Source organism: Ptychodera flava, chromosome 19, assembly GCF_041260155.1.
Source record: "Ptychodera flava strain L36383 chromosome 19, AS_Pfla_20210202, whole genome shotgun sequence".
NCBI classification, from domain to species: domain Eukaryota; kingdom Metazoa; phylum Hemichordata; class Enteropneusta; family Ptychoderidae; genus Ptychodera; species Ptychodera flava.
In genome coordinates, this window is record NC_091946.1 from 9886559 (window position 1) to 9910849 (window position 24291).

The 24291-nt window shown below is 35.9% G+C and overlaps 1 protein-coding gene across 6 annotated transcripts in view; it reads left to right on the forward strand.

The window, feature by feature from the left end:
• LOC139118513 (E3 ubiquitin-protein ligase TRIP12-like) overlaps window positions 1-24291 on the forward strand; it is a 55795-nt gene that overhangs the window by 24955 nt on the left and 6549 nt on the right. For 3 of the 6 annotated variants that reach the window (XM_070681839.1, XM_070681838.1, XM_070681840.1), the window contains exons 12-36: window positions 66-227; window positions 873-995; window positions 1665-1776; window positions 2145-2209; window positions 2525-2574; window positions 2995-3151; window positions 3911-4067; window positions 4818-4939; window positions 5329-5435; window positions 8437-8555; window positions 9094-9256; window positions 12858-13075; window positions 14580-14780; window positions 15295-15404; window positions 15940-16131; window positions 17031-17231; window positions 18015-18155; window positions 18827-19170; window positions 19416-19561; window positions 20458-20609; window positions 21665-21807; window positions 22144-22297; window positions 22677-22775; window positions 22901-23015; window positions 23507-23661. In XM_070681839.1, the coding sequence (XP_070537940.1) occupies window positions 66-227; window positions 873-995; window positions 1665-1776; window positions 2145-2209; window positions 2525-2574; window positions 2995-3151; window positions 3911-4067; window positions 4818-4939; window positions 5329-5435; window positions 8437-8555; window positions 9094-9256; window positions 12858-13075; window positions 14580-14780; window positions 15295-15404; window positions 15940-16131; window positions 17031-17231; window positions 18015-18155; window positions 18827-19170; window positions 19416-19561; window positions 20458-20609; window positions 21665-21807; window positions 22144-22297; window positions 22677-22775; window positions 22901-23015; window positions 23507-23661 (3708 nt within the window). The remainder of the gene's footprint in view (window positions 1-65; window positions 228-872; window positions 996-1664; window positions 1777-2144; window positions 2210-2524; window positions 2575-2994; window positions 3152-3910; window positions 4068-4817; window positions 4940-5328; window positions 5436-8436; window positions 8556-9093; window positions 9257-12857; window positions 13076-14579; window positions 14781-15294; window positions 15405-15939; window positions 16132-17030; window positions 17232-18014; window positions 18156-18826; window positions 19171-19415; window positions 19562-20457; window positions 20610-21664; window positions 21808-22143; window positions 22298-22676; window positions 22776-22900; window positions 23016-23506; window positions 23662-24291) is intronic. The other 3 variants (XM_070681843.1, XM_070681841.1, XM_070681842.1) reach the window with 1 other exon arrangement.

The following is a 24291-nucleotide window of genomic DNA, read 5'->3' on the forward strand; positions in this document are numbered from 1 at the left end:
AAAGCTCTGATACCTTCCATAATGTATGTTCAAATGCCAATTGTTGTATGTATTTCTTTGCTCAGGGAGGAGTGTCAGCATGTCTGCTGTATCTGGACTTCTTTTCCATCACAGCACAGAGGGCTGCTGTGACTGTAGCGGCAAATTGCTGTCAAAATATCAGTGTTGACGAGTTTCACTATGTGTCTGATTCTCTTCCTCTTCTGAGTGGGCGGCTCCAACATCAGGTTTGTAATGTGCATCACTCATACTCAGCAAAGATAAGCCCTTAACATACGATACCTTAAACTCTATGAATCCATGCATTCAGGTTCCACCGACTTTGTGAACAAACATGTGTGAAAGCTTTTAAATTACGAAGTCTTCCCACAATTAATACAATTTCATGAATTTATTGTACTGAAACTTCATGACTTTTGTAGCTGTTAAAATGATTTTGTGTTCATGGCACTTGTTTATCTGCGTGTGATACTTTCATCTTTTCCCAAACTGTAAATCTACTACAATACAATCTAAATGTCAGCAATTACAAAATGTGATCTCTGTAATCTCCTTCTTGTTTGTCTGTATACCTAGTGCTTTCTTGTCAGATGTCAATGTGATATGATATCAGTTCTCATATAGGTTGAAGCTCTGTCTAGATTTTTAGAACGCAAAACAGCAGATGTTTCTCATCACAGTATTTGACTTGTCCAACATAAAGTCTTAGCACTCAAGATGTAAAAATCCACTGGCTTGATTAGGTGACATCATGCTTGCTGCCATGCATATTCTTGTATTTATTAAATGTTTGACTGAAGAACCCCTGTGACTTTTCCCTATCCCACACACAAGCCATCCCAACAGTTGACAAAGTTTTTGTGTATTTTCAGGATAAGAAGTCAGTGGAAAGTTGTTGTCTGTGCTTTGCCAGGCTAGTTGATAACTACCAGAGTGATGCAAAGTTATTGCAAGATATCGCATCTCATGGAGTTTTGACAAACCTCCAACAACTGGTGAGTGCTGTAGACTAGCATCAAGTGTACAATATTGGAGAGCTTGATCATTCACCAAACCTTCCCTACAGATCAGAAGACAAGGTCGAAAAGCTGCTCCATACTAAACTGTACCATAATAGTGTTGACAAATTTAATCAGTTGCCAAACACAAGAATACAGTTACTCTGTCGTCAAAGAGTGTGTAGTTTATTGATATTTCAAGCTATTAAAATTTCACAGTATACATTATATCATGCTATGAGATAATTACAATGTGTTCACTGAACAAAAGCCTTTATTTGCATGAATGTTTGAGGGACTAGCATAAAAGAAATTTATTCCATAACCAGAAAAACCAACTGTCCAAATATCAAAGGAGAGAGAACAAATATCAAAGGGCAAAGAAGAGTGTAATGTCAAATCTTACCTGTGTAGTTTTGGTGATAAAAGTGTCAGTTAGTGGCTGAGATCTCCTGTTGATTTTACCCAAGGTATGTCAGACTCCACACCCTTTTTACCAGCGGTTATATTCATATCAGGAGAGAACAATAAATGTGAGTGGTTTCCAGATCGCGTAAATACAGGGGTATGTACCCTGATAGCACTTGTTGATGTCACATGCTGACCAGGTTTCTGATATAATGAATATCAGTAGTAAACTTTATGTGTCTGTTCTTGGTCTTTTAGCTTGTTGTGTCACCTCCAGTGATCAGTACTGGTACATTCATCATGGTGATCCGTATGCTTTCATTGATGTGCTCCAACTGTCCAGATCTGGCAGTCCAACTTCTCAAACAAAGTGAGTAATGCTTAGCACCAATACAGCCACTGTGTGACCAGATCACCATGATTGACAAGTGCAGCCTCACTTCTTCCCAAAGCAGAAACATGTTTCCAAGAATCAGTCCTTGCTCAATAAATTGATAGGTGCAGTAAGCTACAAGCAGAAAAATTGCACAAATAGGACCATAGAAGTTGCCGTGTTCTTGATACAACCATTTCAGCAAGTTGTTTTGAGATTCACTGTCATACAATACACAGATCTGCATTTCTTTAAAGCTGTATCTCTGAAAGCACATCATTTGTTGTGTGGAGAATGTCAAGAAAATCGAACTGTTTGCATCCGTAATGTGTGAACCTTCTATTAAATCTCTTTTATCATCACAGATATTGCTGAAACAGTTGGTTATTTGTTGATGGGTGCTCAAGACCAAGCCAGCCAAGAGATAGAGGTATGTGGTCTGCAAAGAGTCTACTGTGAAGAAATACCAACCACTTTGAAATTCAAAAATCTGACTATTAGCATGTTTGTGCTTTGTGCATCTTTTAGTCATGCTTATAAAAATCTTATAAAATGCATTTGTTGGTATGATATGTCAAAGGCTAGGGTGGTTACGTGTTACAATAAACCTTGTCTTACAGAAAGTGGCAGGGTAGATGGTAAAGTTTCTTTCGAAAAAAGTGAGTTTTGCCCTCTATGGTCTGGCAAGTGTTTGAAAAATGAGATCTGTCCGTAATAATAACACTCCAATTCTTTACTTTTACAGCTTGTTCCAAGAACTCCCCAGGAACTGTATGAAATTACTTCTCTGATTGGGTAAGTTCACATTAAGGTAGCATAGAATGCCACTTAAAATTATCTCCATTACATTTCAATATTCATATGCTTCTTTGGCCATCAGGTATCCCACGTCGCAAACTTCTTATTGATTTTGTCTGAGGAACTCTTGCGATTTAGATTGTGGCTTTAGATCAAATTCACCTAAAAGATGCCAACATCAGCCACAAAAACAGCTGCTAAAGTGATACTGCTTTGTCAACAATAACTCTCTGAGTGTAAAGAAATATTTTTGTATTGAAGCAAAGATACTAAACCACCATACAAATTTATGAAAGTCCATGATGTTGGTTTTAAAGAACCATACATGCACAATTATTGTAGAATTCCAGAATACAAATTTTTATCATCGATAAGACAAATGGTTTGTAAACTTTATTGTTTATGATTTACCATCAGTGAGCTGATGCCCAAACTGCCCAGTGCTGGTCTGTTTGCCGTGGATTCTATGCTGCGTAAAGGCACTGTACAGAATACAGATGCTGCCACCTGGCAGTGGAGAGATGACAGGGGACTGTGGCATCCCTACACCAGGATTGATAACAGAATCATTGAAGTAAGCACCAAGGTTTTGTAATAGTTTGCATAGAATCTTTCCAACAACATTGTTGATACAGACTGGATACTTGAAGGGAGGAAGCAGACCAGATGGTATAAGATAGCATGTGAGAGTGTGTTGTTTCCTGGTCAGTTAGGGTCATGCTTTTACATCAATCTGTCAGGATTGATACCACTGTTCTCCATGCTTCTGTTTCTCTCTTGGAAATTGAATTTATGTACCTCCACAGTAAAGTAATTATAAAATCAGTTTTCAATATATGATGGCATATTTCAAAGAACTTACCCTTTGATTACCACAGTGTATTAAAATTTCTGTACCGAGCATTATGTGAACAAGTACAAGAGCTTTACTCAAAGCATATAGTAATGGTGAATTTATGCAAGTTAAATGTTCATAGGGTGTAATGTCTTCTCAAAACACGTTCTGTGTAGGCCCACTAATCCTATTACAGTTATCCTACATGTGTGTGATTGAACAGTACTCAGTAGATTTTTCCACATACCAATGTTTTATACAAGCTGATACAATTATTCTAAAATATGGATATTTAACAAGTATATACTTTTTCTATGCATAGGTTTGGTATCACAGCTATTTCACTTTTCCTAAAAATAATCAAGCAATTGTCAAGACAGAATCAAATTGATAATAACTTAATTGATCAAACAAAAGATGATAAGTTGATATTTATGCTAGACAAGATATCGACTGGCATTAACTGAATTTCTTCTGTGTATTATTCTGAATTATCAGGCAGCACACAATGCAGGTGAAGATGAAGTGTGTTTATCAACTATGGGACGTGCTTACACCCTGGACTTCAATGCCATGCAGCAGATCAATGAAGACACAGGGACTGCCAGGGCAGTACAGAGAAGAGCTAATCCAATTGGTGTCACAGCCACTTCAGGTAAAGAAGTCTGAAAATTGTGTAAATATGTAAATTACCATGTTTTCATCTACAGATCAGTGATACGTGTATTTGTGGCCAAAACAGTAATGTAAGGGCAGAAAGAAGGGAGATCACCTTGTCCATCCATTACTTTAGAAATTGTATGCTGACAAGCCCTTTGCCATAACACCACCTCTACCATACAAATTTGAGATAAACCAGTAAAATCTCACCTTTTGATTTCCAGGTTAAAAAATATTTGGAAAATGGCTTTTGATATTCACATTTCAAAGTAATGGGAGCAAAGGAGTTGAGGCAAAATGTCCCTGTTTTTTGTGACCTAACGAATAATAGATGAGTCCTGGTTGATATTTTAACAGTATGTTGCATAACAACCTTGTACTGACACTAGTCCTCCGCCAGTGTAGAATGATTTCATAAAACCACAGTTGCAAGGTCACTGTAATTGAATTCAACTTAAAAAAAAAGAGATAATACAAAAACCTGGAAAAAAGAATTATCGTTATAACCTATTAGCTTCATTTGTTGTTAGAAAATCATAATATTAGAATGATAACTCAGAAAAAATTTTATACATTCTTGTCAAAATACAGAAATATATGGAATTAAGCAACATTTGACACAATGATATCACTTCCTCAGCTAGCCAAGGCTTGACACAGTCTCTGTCTAAACACTAGTACGTGATTGTGATGTGATGTTTTCGGCTGCCGTCTATAATTGTTTGCAATATATTTCCATCAACAGGTTCCAATGCAGCTTTGGAGAAAGAGGATGCTCGTGCCATGCTACTTAAGGACGATGTAGACCTGGCTTCATCATTTATCAAAACATTATTTGCTGTCCTGTATGAAGTCTACAGCTCATCTGTAAGTATTATTCTGTTTGAAAGAAGGACCCTGAACAAATTCTTTTCCTGTCTGTCAAAAATTTCTAATAAGCCTTATTAATCAGCCTCACTCTGCAGAATTTCAATTGTTGATGTCTGTTCTCATATCAAAGCCAAATATTTGCATTGCTCACATTGACTTTACGTATTTAACAGAATTAATAAATATTCTCTATCTGGCATTTTTCTCTTCTGCGAATTCTGCTTATTTCAGAATAGTTTACCACAAACATATACCTAGTATCAGAACATACCTAGACATTACCATATTTTCCTTGAAAACTGTAATATGAGGATGATATATTCATAGTTGGTTGTTAATGTCAGTGTATGATTGTATTTGACCATTGTTTTTTGATATCTTGACAGGCTGGCCCAGCAGTAAGACACAAGTGCCTCAGAGCAATTCTGAGGATGATCTATTTCTCAAGTCCAGATTTACTGAAAAAGGTCTTGAAAAGTCATGATGTTTCCAGGTAAGAGGACACACTGCTTAGTAGCTAGCCACGGTATGAACTCAAAAAAAGAAGTAAAGGGATATCCAAAGCAAGATATGACAACACACTCATCTGCTAACTAATTGTATATAATATTATATATGTCGTCTTCTCTGAGAAAGACCACTTTGTTAAATTTCACCGCAAAACGGGAGTGTTTAATACTTCATTTCACCAATATATTAAAGCAAATTGTAGTGGATATCTTGATGACCTTGCATGACTCTAATATTACATAAGGTTGTCTTTCCAATTATGAATGTATATAGATTGTAGTCTTGTGATCTCTGACCGTTAGTTCTAGTCATGATAGAAATAAGTGATTGTTGTAGAGTAAACAATTGTCTGTATTGGGTAACATTTCTTATATATAAATTTCGTATCACACATCATCAGGCCTTGTGATTAGATAATAATTCCCTAGCTTAACCTCTCACAAAATTTTTACTTTATTCAACGTCGTAAATTTATCCATTTTGTTTGCTCACGTGTTCACACACGTGAGCATATGGTTTAGCCATGTCTGTGTGTGTGTGTGTGTGTGTGTGTGTGTGTGTGTGTGTCTGTGTGTGTGTCCGTGTGTGTGTCCGTGTGTCTGTATCCCCATTATCTCAAAAACGGCTGAACGTATTTCAGTCAAATTTGGTAGACATCTTCAGAATTAAAATGGCTAGAACTGAAAAGGTTTTGGTGGGCGTGGCTTGCATACTTTTTGTTAATTTGCATAATTAATGATTTTAGAGAAAACAGATATACATTAAAACAACTGCACACAATTTGATGAGATTTGCTACAAATGTTGATCACACCTGTATATATCAGCAGTGGGAACCATTAAGGGGTGACGTGAAAGATAGTTGCTAATTTGCATATTTAATGAACTTTCCTAATTAGGGATATATATCTGATTTGACACGATCAAAATTGACCAAACTTGCCACATGTATTGAAGATACTATGATACAATATTATTGAAAGTCATTTAGCATTTTCTCTTCAGGTAATTCCTAATTTGCATATTTAATGAACTTTCCTAATTAGGGATATATATCTGATTTGACATGATCGAAATTGACCAAACTTTCTACATGTATTGAAGATACTATGATACAATATTATTGAAAGTCATTTAGCATTTTCTCTTCAGACAATTCCTAATTTGCATATTTAATGAACTTTGCTAATTAGGGATATATATCTATATTGACTTGATGAAACTTGCTATGTACATTAAAGACAGTCATTAAGCATTTTCTCTTCAGCCAATTCCTTGACTTGACCAAAGTTGACAAAACTTGCTACATGTATTGGAGATATTATAATACAACATTATTGAAAATCATAAAGCATTTTACTTCAGTTAATTCCTAATTTACATATTTGATGAACTTTGCTAATTAGGGATGTATATCTGAATTGACTGGACCAAAATTTATGAAACTTGCTATATACATTAAAGACACTATGATACAACATTATTGAAAGTCATTTAACACTTTTACTTCAGCCAATTCAGAATTTGCATATTTAATGAATTTTCATAATTTGGGATATTTATCTATATTGACTTGATGAAACTTGCTATGTACATTAAAGACAGTCATTAAGCATTTTCTCTTCAGCCAATTCCTAATTTGCATATTTAATGAACTTTCCTAATTAGGGATATATATCTGAATCGACTTGACCAAAGTTGACAAAACTTGCTACTTTTATTGCATATACCATGATACAACATTATTGAAAATCATTAAGCATTTTTACTTAAGCCAATTCCTAATTTACATATTTAATGAACTTTGCTTATTAGGGATATATACTGGGATTTACTTGATCAAAGTTGGCAAAACATGCTATGTACATTGATGATTATACCAGGCTAAAACAATATCAAAAGTCATTTCACATTTTCATGTCAGCTCATTTATTATTTAGCATTTTCTCTTCAGGTAATTCCCAATTTGCATATTTAATGAACTTTCCTAATTAGGGATATATATCTGATTTGACATGATCGAAATTGACCAAACTTGCTACATGTATTGAAGCCACTATGATACAATATTTTTGAAAGTCATTAAGCATTTTTACTTCAGCGAATTCCGAATTTGCATATTTGATGAACTTTCCCAAGTAGGGATATATATTTGAATTAACTTGATTGTAGTTGTTGAAACTTGAAAATCATTAAGCATTTTTACTTAAGCCAATTCCTAATTTACATATTTAATGAACTTTGCTTATTAGGGATATATACTGGGATTTACTTGATCAAAGTTGGCAAAACATGCTATGTACATTGATGATTATACCAGGTTAAAACAATATCAAAAGTCATTTCACATTTTCATGTCAGCTCATTTATAATTTGCATGTCTAATGAGCTTTCACAGCTCGGCATATATGGCTTGAAGGACTTTGCCAATGGTAATTACACTTGCTATATAAAGTGGAGATACAATGACAGCAGTCAAAGAACTTTAATATTTTTATTTCAGCTTATTACATATTTGTATACTTCATGACCTAATCGGCAGTGATTATTGTTCATTATGTTGATCATAATACTTTCAATGAAGTTGTAAACATGTGGCAAAGGTTCAATTTTACACAACTGCAATATATAATGAAACACGTGAGCATTTTCAGTTCATATCTGGTTGTTAATCTCTGTGGAGCTTGCAACAGCTTCAAAATAAGAACAAATTCAGTTCAATTGTGCGTGTAATTATGATATTTGAAACTAAACGTCCATATTCTTACTGTTGATAGGATGTGTAAAAGGAAGACAAGAAAATTTTTGTAACTTGTAGAAGAGTCATATCTGCAAGATATAAAAGTTTCAGCATACTTTCCATTCGCTTTGGTCATTGCAAACTAATCTGTTAGAAGAATTTAGGGATTAAAATTTGGACAGTTTTAGTGCAAATGTTTGCATAAAGTTATGGAAACTTATCCATGTTCCTTTGTTTTGTTGCAGTCATATAGCTTCCATGATGTCATCTCAAGACTTGAAGGTAGTTGTTGGTGCAATACAGATGGCTGAAATCCTTATGCAGAAACTGCCTGATATCTTTCATGTCTACTTCAGGAGAGAAGGTAATTGAACACAATTAGATCACTATTCAGGTCCTCCCACTTCTGTCATTTCAGCTGTCAGTGCTTTTACTGGTGATGCTGACATCATCCAGTGAATTCGTTATTTGGTTTGTGTTACTGAGCTTCATAGAAACATGATCAAAAGTAGGGAAGGCCAATTATGACAACTGTATGGTGTAACCTCGGTATTCCCCATAAGTCCCATACTCTATTCTGCTTTGTCTGCTGTCTATATCAATATATCCTCTTGGCCAATATTACATGCCACTAACTCTAAAATTTCCCCTCAATTTTAACATGTGTATTGACAAAAGGCTGGTTCAAAGAAATTTCCACTAATTGTGAAAGTGGGTAGACATCATGAGAGTTACATAGTACAGTGGTGCAGATGTGTGAGAGGCAGCATGACACATTAGTAACAGTGTGTTTGCCAAGATTTTTGAACATTGGCAACGTCTGTTGTATTCTGATACAGTAAAAGGTACATTCTGACCATAACAAAAAATGCTGACTGATCATTTCTCTGTTGTATTTGCAGGTGTTATGCATCAAGTGAAAAATCTGGCAGAATCTGATTGGGATCAGCCTTCCCCACAGAAAGACACTGATGTAGCTAAGACATCTGATGAATTCAGTACCAGTAAAGATCTATTGTCTCCTACTCTGGATGACTCCATAGAACAAGATCCTCTCGGCCAAGGGTGAGTTTTGTTGCATCTCATTTGCCAGAATATCATATCCGGACATGAATTAGAATGGATCAAGGCCAAATGTGTTCACAATGACTGTCCGACAGGGAATGTTCAGGGCTCCCCCTAAGCCACCAAAATCTTTAGCCAAGTCATTAGCCAAATCAAAAATCTCTTAGCCATTTTGAGCAACTTTTAGTCAGTTCATGATCTCAAGTGTGGCAACAGCTTTTTCAGCATTCAGGAGTTCCTAATTTACAAATCAAGATGTTTTGTATGATGTTCATGATAGTTTTTACATTAAATAAATATTTGTTCAGTTTTTATTGCATTAATAATCTATGCTTTGATATTTCAGGGATAGAAATAATTTTTCATTTCTGGTGGTAAACTTTTACCACAAGAAATACAATTAGATAGCAATTCAATTCTAAAAAATCTGGTAGCAATTTGAAGTGTATATTACAAAAGCTACAGAATACTTCTGCGGCATGATAGCTTGTCATAAGCTACAGGCATCTCATGTGGCAAATTTATGCAGTCTTCAATAATCAAAATGTTTGAGCCACACAAATAAATAATTTAGGTGCAGAAGAAAGCATTTAGTAGCATACTGGCAGACTGTAGATATGATTTGCCCCAGTGTTACTAGTATGTCATAGTTGTGATCAAGCAGGCTGAATAGCATCTTGAGTATAAGTATTTTTCTTGAGACAAAAAGGGTTGGGCCAAACACAACTCTTGTAAAACAAGACACAATCATATATGTTCATTTAAGGTGGTTGGAAAGGCTAGAGCGTCAGTTATAAATTTCAACAAAACTATTAAAATATAAAAGTAGTCAACATTCTCTGTGGAATAAAAAAACTAGACATTGGGCACAAAGGCATTGCAGAGTTATAGCCTGTTAAAACTTCTGAAAAACTGACCAAATAAGAAGAAAGTTGGGGAGTCCTTAGTGTATTAACTATGGTAGAAGTCCCCTAGCTTTTAATAAAATGTTTGAAAAGGAAAGTCATTATTTGCTGTTTTTCAGGAAAGTTTGACAAGGCGGTGCTGGCATTCAGAGTGAGTGACTGCTATCGTAAATGCATTTTTAGATTCTTTGAGTGTCAAAGAGGTGTAAAAAGTGAGATTAACCAAAAACAACTGCTCTATGACTTCAAAAGAGGGGTGCAAATATGGCTTGTTTTCAACATTTTGACAGAATAACAGTTTCCTACATAATTGTATACCAATTTAATCCAACTTTGAAATGAGATATGGACATGGAATTTTTACAGCCTATTAACAAGGTTACAGATAAGATTTGTACGGCACAATTTTCCTGTATTTGAAGTACTTTTTGAAAAATCACATTTTGAAATTTGAAAGAATTTTTAATAATTTTTTGATATATAAACCCATGTAAAATCATAAAAACAAATTTATTTACAAATCCTGCCGTACAAATCTTACAATAAATAGTGTCAACATATTTATAACTAATTTGGTAATATTAATACTATCCAATTATTATTAAATTCAAATATGTAAAAAAAATATGAAAAATTAAATTTTAATATTTACTGGTGTCATATTTCAAAATCATGGCTGCAAATATACAATTTTATATTCTTTGGAGAAAATATTAACTAAGGGAGATATCCTGAAAATTTGAACTAAATATCTTGATTCTAACACTTGAAACTTGACATTAACTCTGAGAAAAGAATTGGTGCAAAAATAGCCTTTCCAACCACCTTAAATTACTCAATGTTTGAGAGTATTCATTGTTTTAATGATTATGATAACATTTTAGCTCAGATATATTTTCATTTCATATTTTGATATGATCGAGAAATGTTTGATGTTCACTTCTACATCATTAAACTGGAGGTATCTGCAAAAAATATTAAAATAATTCAGAATCACATAATTTCTTGTATAAGTTATAGCAGTTTGAAATAGGCCGAATGGACAATTGTAATAGTTCTACTTTTGAATTGTTGCTTTGATGTTAACATGCAAAATTGCAATTCACAAACTTTATGATATGAAAATGGATATGCTTACTGCAATTACTGTTGACAATTTCCCTTTGCCATGACTCTTAATAAAATTTAATTTAAAACTGACAGTCAAGCTCAATGCCATTTCAGGCAACAGAAATTACCTTTCAGCTATTGGACCACCCTAGGTGGTTTCTTGTGAACCATAATTGTGTACTTAGGGGTCTTCATGCTACACATCACATGATGAGATGACCTAGACTTGACCTTTCAGAAAACCTCGGTTTTTCTCCTTTTCCTTTGTATTATGACTCCGTTTGTGAAAGTTTCCTTTGAAATTATGGTTTTTACTATCAAACTGAGTAGTTGCAGGCCAAATGTTGATTCAAGCTAAGTAGGTAAAACATTTGATAGACTCCAGGACGGATGGGGCTCACAGTACAGTGGCAAAGCAAGCCCAAAGCAAAGCCTCTGTGTACTGTACGGTAGTATCGAACAGCAACAATGTTTGCTTCACGTACCAGGGAATTTGTAACTTTGTAGAAAGGAGAGTACAGTATTTCAATACATTGCAACTTTGTAGGAAGGAGGGTAAACTGTTTCAACATCTTACAACTTTTGATTGTTTGCTGTAATTTCTGTTGAGGGGCACTGTCTAGAAAATCAATCGCCACTACATTCGCCAAACTGGAATTTTTGTAGCCATTTTTAATTTTTTGTAGCATTTGGTTAATTGGCGATCGGGTAGCGGGAGCCCTGAATGTTGAGAATCTGTGTTACTGCTACAAAAGCACAAATCTTGATAATTGTAACACAGCCCAGGATTCATAATCATCAAAATTAGATTATCTAGGAACAACTCAAACATGGACATGTCTTACACTGACAGTAAATTCATGATCTAGATCTTAATACTCATTTACTTCAGCTAAAATTCACTGACTTTCAAGGGGTTCCTTATATTTCTGACTAATAATTAGGTTGCACAAGCTCAGAGGAAGTCCACTATATAATACTAACCAAAACCAAATGCTATATTTAACCCTACCTCAAGTTTTCGTCTGTAAAGGACTAAATTTTCCATTGAAAACTACAGGGTTATACTAATATTCAGTGGGCAAGGGTTTATCTTTGCATTGAAAGTAGGAACAGCTGTACAAAAATCTCATTTATGCTCTGTCTTCAGTTTAGAATTACTGTGGATGGTTTGTCTTCACACAAGCCAGAATGCACCCTTAGGACAGATATTTGGACTCTAAACTTTTATAATACTTTTTTGGTGTAACACGTGTGGGGCTCATTATGAAGCTGAAGGAGTAAATTAAGTGTTCACAGGTTTACATTGTGAATATCAAAAAATTTATAGTTTTCCCCAAAGAGTTAACAAGAGATGACAGACACTTTGAATTTCAAGAATCAGTAAATATTGGGTAATTTGATTCTCCAGTACCAAATTTTGCACAGTAACCTATGAGTTTATTCTTGATTTCAAAGGGAACGATTTGAAGTGTATTTACAGAAAATTTTAGTCCCAAGTTTAAATCTTTAAATTTCAAGGTGCATACTACCATAAGCAAGCCAACAATAATTTGAGTTGATGTGTATAATTGCTTTCAATGTAGTCGACTGAGTGATGTTCTCAAGAGGAAAAGACCCCCAAAGAGAACCAGTGCAAGGAAGAGTAAATACTCTGCACCAGATGAACTGGCTACCCCAACTGGTGCCTATGATAGTCCAGACCCCTATGGGAAAACTTCACCACCTTTAGGATCAGCAAGATCCTTTGCTGTGTCTGCTACTGGGAGATCAACACCAACAATGAAAGGCAGAGCTGCTCCAGGTATGAGTCAAATGTAGACACTGCATCCCAGCATTATTGTACTTATTAGTCCCCACGGACACCGTCCGGGAGGACTTATAGGTTTGGTCATGTCCGTGCATCAGTGCGTCCGTCCGTGCGTCCGTCCGTTCACGCAGATATCTCAGAGATGCCTGGAGCGATTTCATTCAAACTTGGTACAAGGATTACTTCATATGTCATACAGATGCACATCGATTTGTTTCATGATACGATCCAATATGGCTGCCAGGCGGCCGTTTTATTACGATTTTTTCATGTACAGAGCAATAACTCAGGCATGTTTAAACTGATTTTATTCAAAGTTGGTACAAGGACATTGACCAATGTCATAGATATGCACTTTAATTTTTTTGGTGATACTATCCAATATGGCTGCCGTGCGGCCATTTTGTTACAATTTTTTCATGTACAGAGCCATGACTCAGATATATCTCAACCGATTTTATTCAAACTTGGTACAAGGACATTGACCTAAGTCATACATATGCATGTCAATTTGTTTTTGATATGATCCAATATGGCCGCCAGGCGGCCATTTTATTACAATTTTTTCATGTACAGAGCCATTACTCAGGCATGTTTCAACAGATTTTATTCAAAGTTGGTACAAGGACATTGACCAATGTCATAGCTTTGCACATCAATTTGTTTTGTGATACGATCCAATATGGTTGCTGTGCGGCCATTTTGTTACGATTTTTTCATGTACAGAGCCATAACTCAGGCATATCTCAACCAATTTTATTCAAACTTGGTACAAGGACATTGACCTATGTCATACACATGCACATTGATTTGTTTTGTAATACGATCCAATATGGCCGCCGTGTGGCCATTTTATTATGTTTTTTCATGTCCAGAACCATAACTCAGACATGTACCAAGCGAATTTATTCAAAAGTATTTTTATCACAGACCTAATGAAGAGGACTCTATCCTCTCTGAGGACCTGTAATCAAAGTACCCATTAACAAGTGGGGACTGTGTCATCAACGATGACTTGTTATTATTATTATACATGTTGTCATTACATGTATTTCATATTTACAGTAAGAGTGCATTATTGTGCTTTGCAGTGCAGCTGAAGGCATGAACTTCCTGAATATATTGCCTTCTTGACATTCAGATGATTTTGACATTTTATTCATATCATTTATGATAGCTTATCAACTGGAATATGCAAGCTGGATACTTAACATAGATTTTTCCTGTGGTTAAATAATTCCACTGTGATGGTATAGATATGTACAAGTAGTTATTTCAATGAACAGAGTGATAAAGACTTGGAATTTGACATCATTGTCTACTTATTGGTATTGTTCAACATGATAGCCTTCACTATCCCATTGTGTTTACAATCAGTACTCTAACCAACTCAGCTTTTCACAGTAAAATCAAACCCCCACAAGGCTTTATACACCCTATGGGCTGTCCAAGTCTTTGGCTTGTCAGACTAAATCCTAGTATATTTTTCTATACACAGCTAAGGCTACTGGGGCATCTCCAAAGGCTTCTTTCCTAGCCAGCCTAAACCCTTCAAGATGGGGACGTGGAAGTACAAACAGCGGTGCGGGTGTACTGGATAAGACACCCAAGGAGACACCGCTACCTAGCACGGCAAGTATGGCCAACCAAGCCATAGCTAATAGTAAGGAGAAGGTCAAAGCTTGGATCAAAGAACAAGGTAAGAATGTTTCCCTGCTTAATTTCACATGTGAATAACATACTGTATTTGAAACATCCAAGTTTATTGCCCGGAGTACAAACAAATAACCATAGATTAAAAAGAAGTAGTATTGTTTGATATTCATTACCAGTTTCTCTTGCAGTGAATTAGTAAAATTTTGAGCTGAACAACACAACAGGCTTATTCCTCTATTATACATTTCAAATTATCAGGGGTACAGTTACAATAATGTACATATGTACAACGCCTTAAAGTAGTAAGCCAAAATATTAGAGGATAAAAGGTCTCCATCATTTCACTTCATACCATTTACATGTTGATTTGCCAATACTGAAAACACACAGACATTTAGGATTGATTTTATTCTGGACAATGGAACATTAACTTAAGGAGTTATTGTTCACAGCCTCATGAAAGAAATAAAGGCATGTTTTAGAATAGACAATCATTGTTTTCAAGTTTCCATTGTAAGATTCTCACTCAGTGTTCATTTATTTTTTCCATCTTACAGCTAAGAACTTTGTGGCGCAGTATTTTGGTGCAGAACAAAGAGGCGACAGCCACCCAGCATTGAATATTTTACATCGTCTTTGCTCTGCAACTGAGAAACTAGCCCTTGATGTGAGTAAATGGAAAGCAGTATGTTGTTCTTATGCAAACCGTACAACTATTCCTTATTGACAATGCATGCAGTTCCTCCGTAAAGAACATGGCAATTCCACAAAAGATTACTCATTCTAACATTTATCACTCATGAAAAAAGTGCCTCAATTGCAGCAATTGCATATTCTTTGTTGTTGCATAGTGGTCCATCTCCTAAATGGTAATTTTTCTATCTCTGAAATGCCAATACAATTTGTACCACAGATCGTAAAATCTTAAGAAATACCAAGAGAATGAATTGATATTCATGTTGTGAAAACTTGTCACATATTTAAACAGGCTGAATAAATTATCAAAATATTCTTACAAATAGTTCTATGGGATCACTATGTAAATGATACCAATACTGTCTGTTTCACAAGTTTTCAGATAGCTATTGCCATGAATATGTTGACAAATCTGGTATTATTATGTTCATTAAAATCAAGTACATGACTTTTAAGTCTGACCAATAGTGCTTTTCACCAATCAGCAATGGTCTATTTGTCAACAGGAGGACCATGGTATCGAAGCTTTACAAGAAATCAGTACCATCATGGCAGAGTCTGATGTCTCACCATTTGAACTTTTGCACAGTGGAATGATTAAAAAGTTGTTGGAGTATCTGACCAAACAGAATGACTCCAATGTCATGTCCAGAGATGTCAGACTCAAGAGGTTCCTTCATGTCTTTCTTAATTGTCCGGTAAGAAAAATTGGATTTGCTTCATTACTTGATACTAACTTTAACATCCTGATTAGGAAAATATCCCTGGGGACAAGCTCTGATTTTTGCTTTAAAATTGCTGCATTGGAAAACAGTGTGAAAAGTCAATACTGGGCAATCATCAACTACGTCACATGGTATTGAACACCAATGGGTATACAGACAAGTCTCTCCTTGTTTGAAGATTTTAACAGTACCATGGAAAACCATTTTTTGCCGATACTTACTTATGCCATTCTTTCTCAGTTAAAGTGAAATTAATTAACGCAAGAAAGGAATTATTGTTGAGGAAGTATTAGTGAAATTGCAGCTTCCTCTCTCGTTTGGTCTTCATGACAAAAAAATCTTTTCATGTGTTTTCTGTCATCAGCAATCTATCTGTGTCTCTTTTGAAAGGTAAAATAGGTGGTTGAATGTTGATTTGACATCCTACTCCTTGCTTCTGAATTGTTTTCAAGTACTGATATTTCACTTTTGCCGCCTCTGAAATCACTCCTGCTTTTAGAATGTTGTACTGCAATTTAAAAGCTACAAGTACTAGTTTCATGTAGCTGAAGGTACTTGCATTGTGACCGCATTACAGAAACCAAGCACTTCAATCACCTGAAAGACTCAACAAGTTACAGTCATCCTGACGACTGTTGCTCATAAATCTTATCACTAAATACTTTACCACAGCTGTGTGTAGTTGTTCTTGTCTTACACTATTGCCGTTAGATCAGAGAAATTGCATCTTAATCCGGAAGGTATTCCCATTCTAAGAAGGGATGGGTTTGAAATTCTCCCAGAAGAGGACTTTCACATTTGGGTTGCATAGTTTATTTAGAACATGTAAGAAACCATCATCAAAATACATGTTCACTGCTTTTTAATTTCAGGCCCCAGATAACACCGCCACGTTCAAGTCACTTGACCTTACTACACCTCCACCATTCCAACAACTTGTGCAGAAACTGCAAGGATGTGTCAGTCACCTGGAACAGTTCCCTGTTAAGGTTCATGACCTTCCAGGTGGTGGCGGCACCCCTGGTACTAGGGGCTCACAAGCAATGAGATTCTTCAATACACATCAGCTGAAGGTTAGTGACAGTATTACAGAATAGACTTAAACCCATTCACTGTAATTCCAAAGGTGTTGGTCCCTCTGCCGTATTGACGATAATTATGATGTACCAATGTCTGGCAGCGAAATTGATATATAACCTTTTAATGACCGTGGTGTGGCCCAACCTTTTTTCAACGATGAGTGTTGTCCTGTATGATGGGAAGGGTTACACTCCTTCCATCAATAGCGCTGATCGCAAATGACGTCATGTTTTTCTCTCATTAATATACATAAATAAATATTTGTCCGCATTTTCCGCATAAACGACGAGAATAAAACCTGCTAGTGTTACAATGGCAACTAAAAGTCACACTTATTAGTATGAATTTATGGCTCAGACTACAAGCTGCAACAACAGCCGTGCATGCAACAACAAAATTTGTCCGAATTTCAGGCAGCGTTGTCCGAAAGTCGCGCGCGTGCAGCTATATTTAGTAACAAACCTGAAATCGCGATCAACGCTGTAGGCATGGGCAAACATGGACAATACAGATCTTTTTTACGACCCACCTTGTTACAACCAAAACTAGAAATGAATATGTAGAAAATAGCCATTACAATAAACGTTCATGTCAGTACATCTCTTTGTGCTTGTTCACTGAACAAAACAGTTGTCAACTCTGTTGTTCAATAACATGATTTGACCAACACATGTGTACATGTTAATGACATTGTAATGGGTTATGCCCTAACAAGCAAAAGACAAGTGACTTGTTATGAAGTGCCTTTTACATAACACAGTAATATTTCCCTGCAGTGTCAGTTACAAAGACACCCTGAGTGTACCAATTTACGTCAATGGAAAGGTGGACCTGTGAAGATAGACCCACTGGCCTTGGTGCAAGCAATTGAAAGGTATCTTGTCATCCGTGGATATGGAAGAGTCAGACAGAGTCATGTGAGTACTGAGGCAACTTCAGTATCCTAATTGTTAATCAGTCTGTTTGTTGGTCCTAGGAATTAGACATGAAACATGTTTGATAGTGACTGTGAAATTGATGATGATTTTTGATCATGTTTATAATAAAGTAGCACAAATCAAAATGTTTGCTTCAGATGTAGCACTGTTCTATAGCTTTAGAGATGCAATTTGAAGACAAGTAATGAGAAGTCTGTATAAACTAAATCTTCTTTTGTGAAAACACTTTCTAATGTAGCTCTCATTAAAATGTAAGGTTATATGGTTTATTTTGAGTGCAAAATGGGACATTTTAGTATTGAATGTGATGTAGTGGAAAGAAATTACTGACCTGACATGTCCAACTTTGTAATGCCAGAAATAGATCAGAAACATTTCAACGTAAACCTCATATCTGTGAGTAGCTTTGGTTTTTATCGTGGAACTTCAAAGAATAGAAAAGCAAAGCAGTGTTGGGTTGAACAGCGAGACAAGAATTTAGTCCTCCTATGCAGTATACATGAGGTTTTTGACGTTGGGAAAGGAATGTGTGATCTGTGTCATCTATGTCATCGTTCTGATGATAGATGACTGCTGTTATGAAAATGAAGAAAGATTCCCGGTGTTGAGATTATAATCTCATGCATTACAGTGTAGTCATTTATTTGCAGGATGATGATGACGACAACAGTGACAGTGACAGTGATGACGATTTTGATCATATTTACGATAAAGTACTGTGGATCAATTCACAGGATGATGATGATGACAACAGTGATGACGATGGCTCTGATGATGACATCGATGAGAGCCTAGCTGCAGCATTTTCAGGGACGGGGCTGAACATCAGACATCGTCTGCAATTCTTGATAGGAGACAGAATCTTGCCTTACAACTGGACAGTGTACCAGGCCATCAAACAGTATGGCATCCAGACAGAGGAGGATAGAGATACAGACGATGAGAATAACCCTCTGGGAAGAGCCAGCATATGGAAGAAAACGCATACAATATGGTAAGTCACATCAGTCTACCATCAAGACCGTGTCAGTCAACAACTTGATGCAAATTGAAGCCCTGTAATGTGTCAGCAATTTACAAAGTGAAAACTCACAATGCTGTTATGACGTTTGGAACTACACAAGTGAAAATCTTGCTGTTTGGGATGTTAAATCTTGTGGGATATGATTTCAAAAGAATACGAATACTTGATGCCTTGGCACAACTCAAAATCTGTGTTAAACTTCCTATTGTTTTCAGGTACAGACCTGTTCCAGAGGATGACAAAAAAGATGGTGTCCCAAGCTCAGATGGCGTTGTCTCTTCTGATAAGGCTAAGAAGACAAAAGATACATCACTGACGAAGAGTTCACAAAAATCCAAGAAAACAGAGGAAATTTGTACTGGTGAGTTTTCCTTAGAGATAACATATGGAAGTGCTAACATTGCCTGCTTTTTGGCTCTATTAAAAAAACTGTTGACATTCTTATTCAACCCATAACTTTTGCCAGACTTCTGATTATTCGTTGAGATTTGTAACAAATATGGTTGGCCTCATCATTATTTTCACTGTAAAGTGCCATTCTGCAAATAGCTTATGTACAGTTTTCATCATTGTTTCTGAATAACGTTTCGTATAGCATTACATGTGAGTGGATGTGGACTATGTTTTTCAAAGTGGAATGATATAAATCAGAGACAGTTATTGATGATAATGGTGTTTTCTACAATAAAACGATAACTTCAGTTAGAAACGTGAGAAAAATAATCCAACACCCCTATTGACTGAAATGGAATGTCTCACATGAGTTAGGGAATTTCTGTCTGGCTTGTGTGAGACAGAAATTCCTAACTCAAGTGAGATATTCCATCTCAGTCTATTGGAGTGTGGGATTTTATTAAATTAATCCATATCTATATGAAGGGTACGCCAATCCAGATCCATCAGAAAATCTTGAATGAGTTCCAAAACTTTATGTAACAGTGTATATCAGCTACGTATGGTGAGAGTTGTACCCTGAACTTGATTTTTTGGTAGAGACTATAAAATGTGTTACTGAATGTTTAATCTTATCTTGCTGCAAGATGAGTAGTGGTTGTGTGCATTTGACCAGAATTTCAACATGTTTCAAGAAGTATAACAACTTTTCAAATCAAACAAAATACAAGAAAAAATCTGAAAAACTGCTTTGTCACATAGGACATTCTTGGGACATTTTACACACATGTCATGGTGATAAAAATATTTTTGTCAATCCATGCATGAAGCCCTATAACATGGTAGTTGTCCCTTTTTTTTCAGATTCTTCCAAAGTGTCGCCATTGCAAGCCTTAGATGAGTATCTGCAGGCTAGTTTGCCTTCCACATTTGAAACAAAGGATCCATCTCTGTGTGTCATTACGCTACTTAGGGTGCTACATGGAATAAATAGAAATTGGCACTGTTTTTACGAGGTAAACCTATCCTTCCCAATTCTTAAATTATACCAATTGTCACCATTATAATTCTTGTCATTTCTCTGTCATTTTAAGAAAGTTTCTTGACAGTGAACTCAGTCGCCATTTGAATATTCTGTCTGCAGCAGAACAGTAGCACAACCATCATAAAATATTATAAGTTACCCCCACATTGCCATGTTCACAACGTACAATCTGGAGAGTCATTCAAATCTATGTAATTCAGTTGCATGATATTTATGAAGCAACAAGCAGCCACCCCTTTACTGACTTACTCAAACCCAGATAAGCTTTATGGCAACATACCCCTATATGCACAAAGTGTCTGCAGCTGACCGAAATGTAAAAGTGTCTGCAGCTGACCGAAATGTAAAACGATATCGCTAAACAAGTTAACAAAGTCGCTCGCTAATTACCAAGTGAGTTCACTATATGGCCAGCAATACAGCTGGGTAATTGCTAATTAGGTGTCCCATTTCCAGTCACCTCCGCAGTAGAATTTTTTCCACAGTCATTACTTGAAGAAAATTTTCCATCATTCGAACACAGAGCTGTACTCAGTCATACACATCTTGTTTATTGTTAGTATTTTCAGTCTTGGAAAATAGAGTTTTGATTTCCGTCACATTGATATGCAGTCCTTTGACTTTAGTGGAATTTGTTGTAACATAAATACTCATTCCGTATCAAAGTTCTGTCGTACAATGTCATCGGTACCTACTGTCAAGATGCAAGATTGCTGCGTCTTGTAGTGTATGACATGTAGATAGATATGCATTATATTCATTGAGGTACAAACTGTGTGTCAAAATTAAGCAGTAATCAGACTTCCTGGTGTATGAGTAATAAATAAACAAGTTGAACAGTCAATGCTTTACAGTAACAAGTTGTTAATCAAGCACTCCTCTATTGTGAAAATTATGGGGATAAAGTTTCAGAAATGATCTCATTTACTTTGGAGATCTAATATTGCAGTGTGCTAGTGTTGGAAAGCTTGTATCATCTGATAAAAAACTTAGGTACTATGAATGTTTGACTTTGTTCCTTTGCAGGGTGCCCAGCCGCATAATATATTATCTACCCATGAATTTACAAATAGTAAGCTTACAGCCAAGGCCAACAGGCAACTTCAGGATCCACTAGTCATTATGACTGGCAATCTGCCATCCTGGTTAGGGGATATAGCAAAACACTGGTAAGTCAGTTAGTATTGGTGCAAAAAAAACTCTGACAAGGCTTTAGGTGGGTCTGGTATGGTTGTAACAGCACTCCCTTGCTCATTTTCTCCATATGTCAAAATTTTAAGTTGCAAAGACTTGAACTACCAGTAAAATTTTTGTATACCAAACACAACATAATGAGCACTGTATCTTTCTAGTTACTTCTGATAAGATACCATTCAGTTTTATGTCCATACTGACCTGTGTTACATGTAATCTCTTGTGGTTTTTTCAGTCTATTGCTTTAAATTCACAAATTGAATTTCAAATTCCTCTCCATTCTAACTTCTGTTATTATCCTTGCTTTGCAGTCCATTCCTTTTACCTTTTGACGCACGTCAGCTGCTGTTCTATGTCACTGCCTTTGATAGAGACCGTGCTATGCAGAGATTACAGGACAACAATCCAGATTTGAACTCCTCAGACAATACAGAACGGGTAGCTCCAAGACTGGACAGAAGAAAGGTCAGTTTTCAACTGAACACTACAGAGAAAGACACTTTCAATTGTTCTGTTATTTTCATTCTTGGGTCATTTACAGTTTCCTATTCTTGGTCGGTATGTTTGTTAAAATACCCAGTTCTATGGACGTCTATGCAGTGCCTTTTGTGCAATATATGCACTATAATCGGATGAATTTCAGTGCATACAAGAACCGTAATAACTTTAAACCTGGTGCGGACTTAATCCAAAAATCTAGCAACATATTTATGTAACGATTGTAATTTCAACACCGTAGTTTAACTTGATCCCAGGCCTTTTCGACCTGGGGTTTAATGTACGATGTATTGAAATTGACAAAAACACACTTCAACTGTAACTGTGTTCCTTGTTCATGTTACAGCGTACAGTGTCAAGAGATGATATCTTGAAACAAGCAGAGACTGTTATGGAAGAACTTGCCAGCTCTAAGGCCATCTTAGAAATACAATATGAAAATGAGGTAAGCTTGGAACTATGAATGATACCTATCTATTTGAATTTAGGTGAGCAAAATTCATGTGCACAAGTTGTACCTGGAGATTTGCAGTGTAAAACAAACAGGTGTATCATTGTTTGGTGTTTCAGGTTGGAACAGGTCTCGGTCCAACTCTTGAATTCTATGCCTTAGTGTCACAGGAGATCCAGAGAGCAGACTTAGACATCTGGAGAGGTGAAGCCGTCCCTCTGCCTGACCCTAAAGGTAGTTAAGTCCTCTTCTTATAGCTTTCCTCTTGTCAAATCTAGAGCAGAAATGTCATTAAACTAATTGATAATGTTGACAAAGAACACTTTTGTCATTCAGAACTTCACATCTTAGAATATTTGCTCATACAGATCGTGTGTATTTCTGGCTACCCATTTAAACTCTTTCATTTTCCTCCACAAATAAGCACTGACTGTTAAAAAAGCATACTTTATTTATGTAATCGGAAGTTTTCCTAAGAAGATTCATACATCTCAATGTAATGAAATTTTCTGTCAGTTCAATGCACAGGGAGTTTTCATGTAAAAGTGGTTGCATGCCAGAATAATCACCATGATAGATATAGATATAAGTGATTTTTTTGACTCAATTTCTCTCATAAGATACAACCATATGACATACAAGCACCATTTCTATCTCTATAGAATGTAACTTCCTAATTTATGTTAGATCACATAACATCTGTTTTCATCATATTTTCTACCTAGGCAACCAGGAGGGAGTACTTTATATCCACTCACAAACTGGCCTGTTTGTTTCACCATTGGCTAAAAATTGTAAACCGGGTACCATTGCAAAAGTCAAGAACAAGTTTAAATTTATCGGAAAATTTGTTGCCAAAGCTCTCATGGACTCTAGAATGGTAAGTGAACTTTTGTGAATAGGTTAAACCAGGAATTTGAAAGCCGACAGTACAAGCAAAGCCACATGCACAAACGGGCATAGAAATATGTGTATTTCCGTACGCATTTGAACATGTGGGTTTGTTTGTTCCATCATCACATAATCTTTTGGCATACAGAGTCTGAAGAACATGTGTCCTTTTTATGCCAGAGTAGAACCATTTATCAGTACAGTCATAGTTTACTGTTTGTGTATGAGTCATCAAATTAATTATCCTACTAATGTTGGAGAAAACATTGATTACTTTATCCAAAATATACCTTCAAATATTTAGACTTTATGAAACCTTTGAACGTGAAATGGTATAGTCACTTATTTCTGAAATTCAAACTCAGGATATTTGAAATAAATTTAATGTTTTATCACTAATCAATAGTACCAGTTTATATCTGTCAGGCAAATACAATGTGGTTTCAGTGCTGTTACTTGGTCATGTACACTGTTCAGTCTGGCAACATCTCATGCATAGGTTGGCTTACCATGTAACCTGTTGGATTAGTTTCAGTCATACTGAATTTCAGTGGCAATTGTTTGTACTGGCTGTGTTCAGTTGCCTACATGTTGACATTCCATGTTACCAGTCGATCTG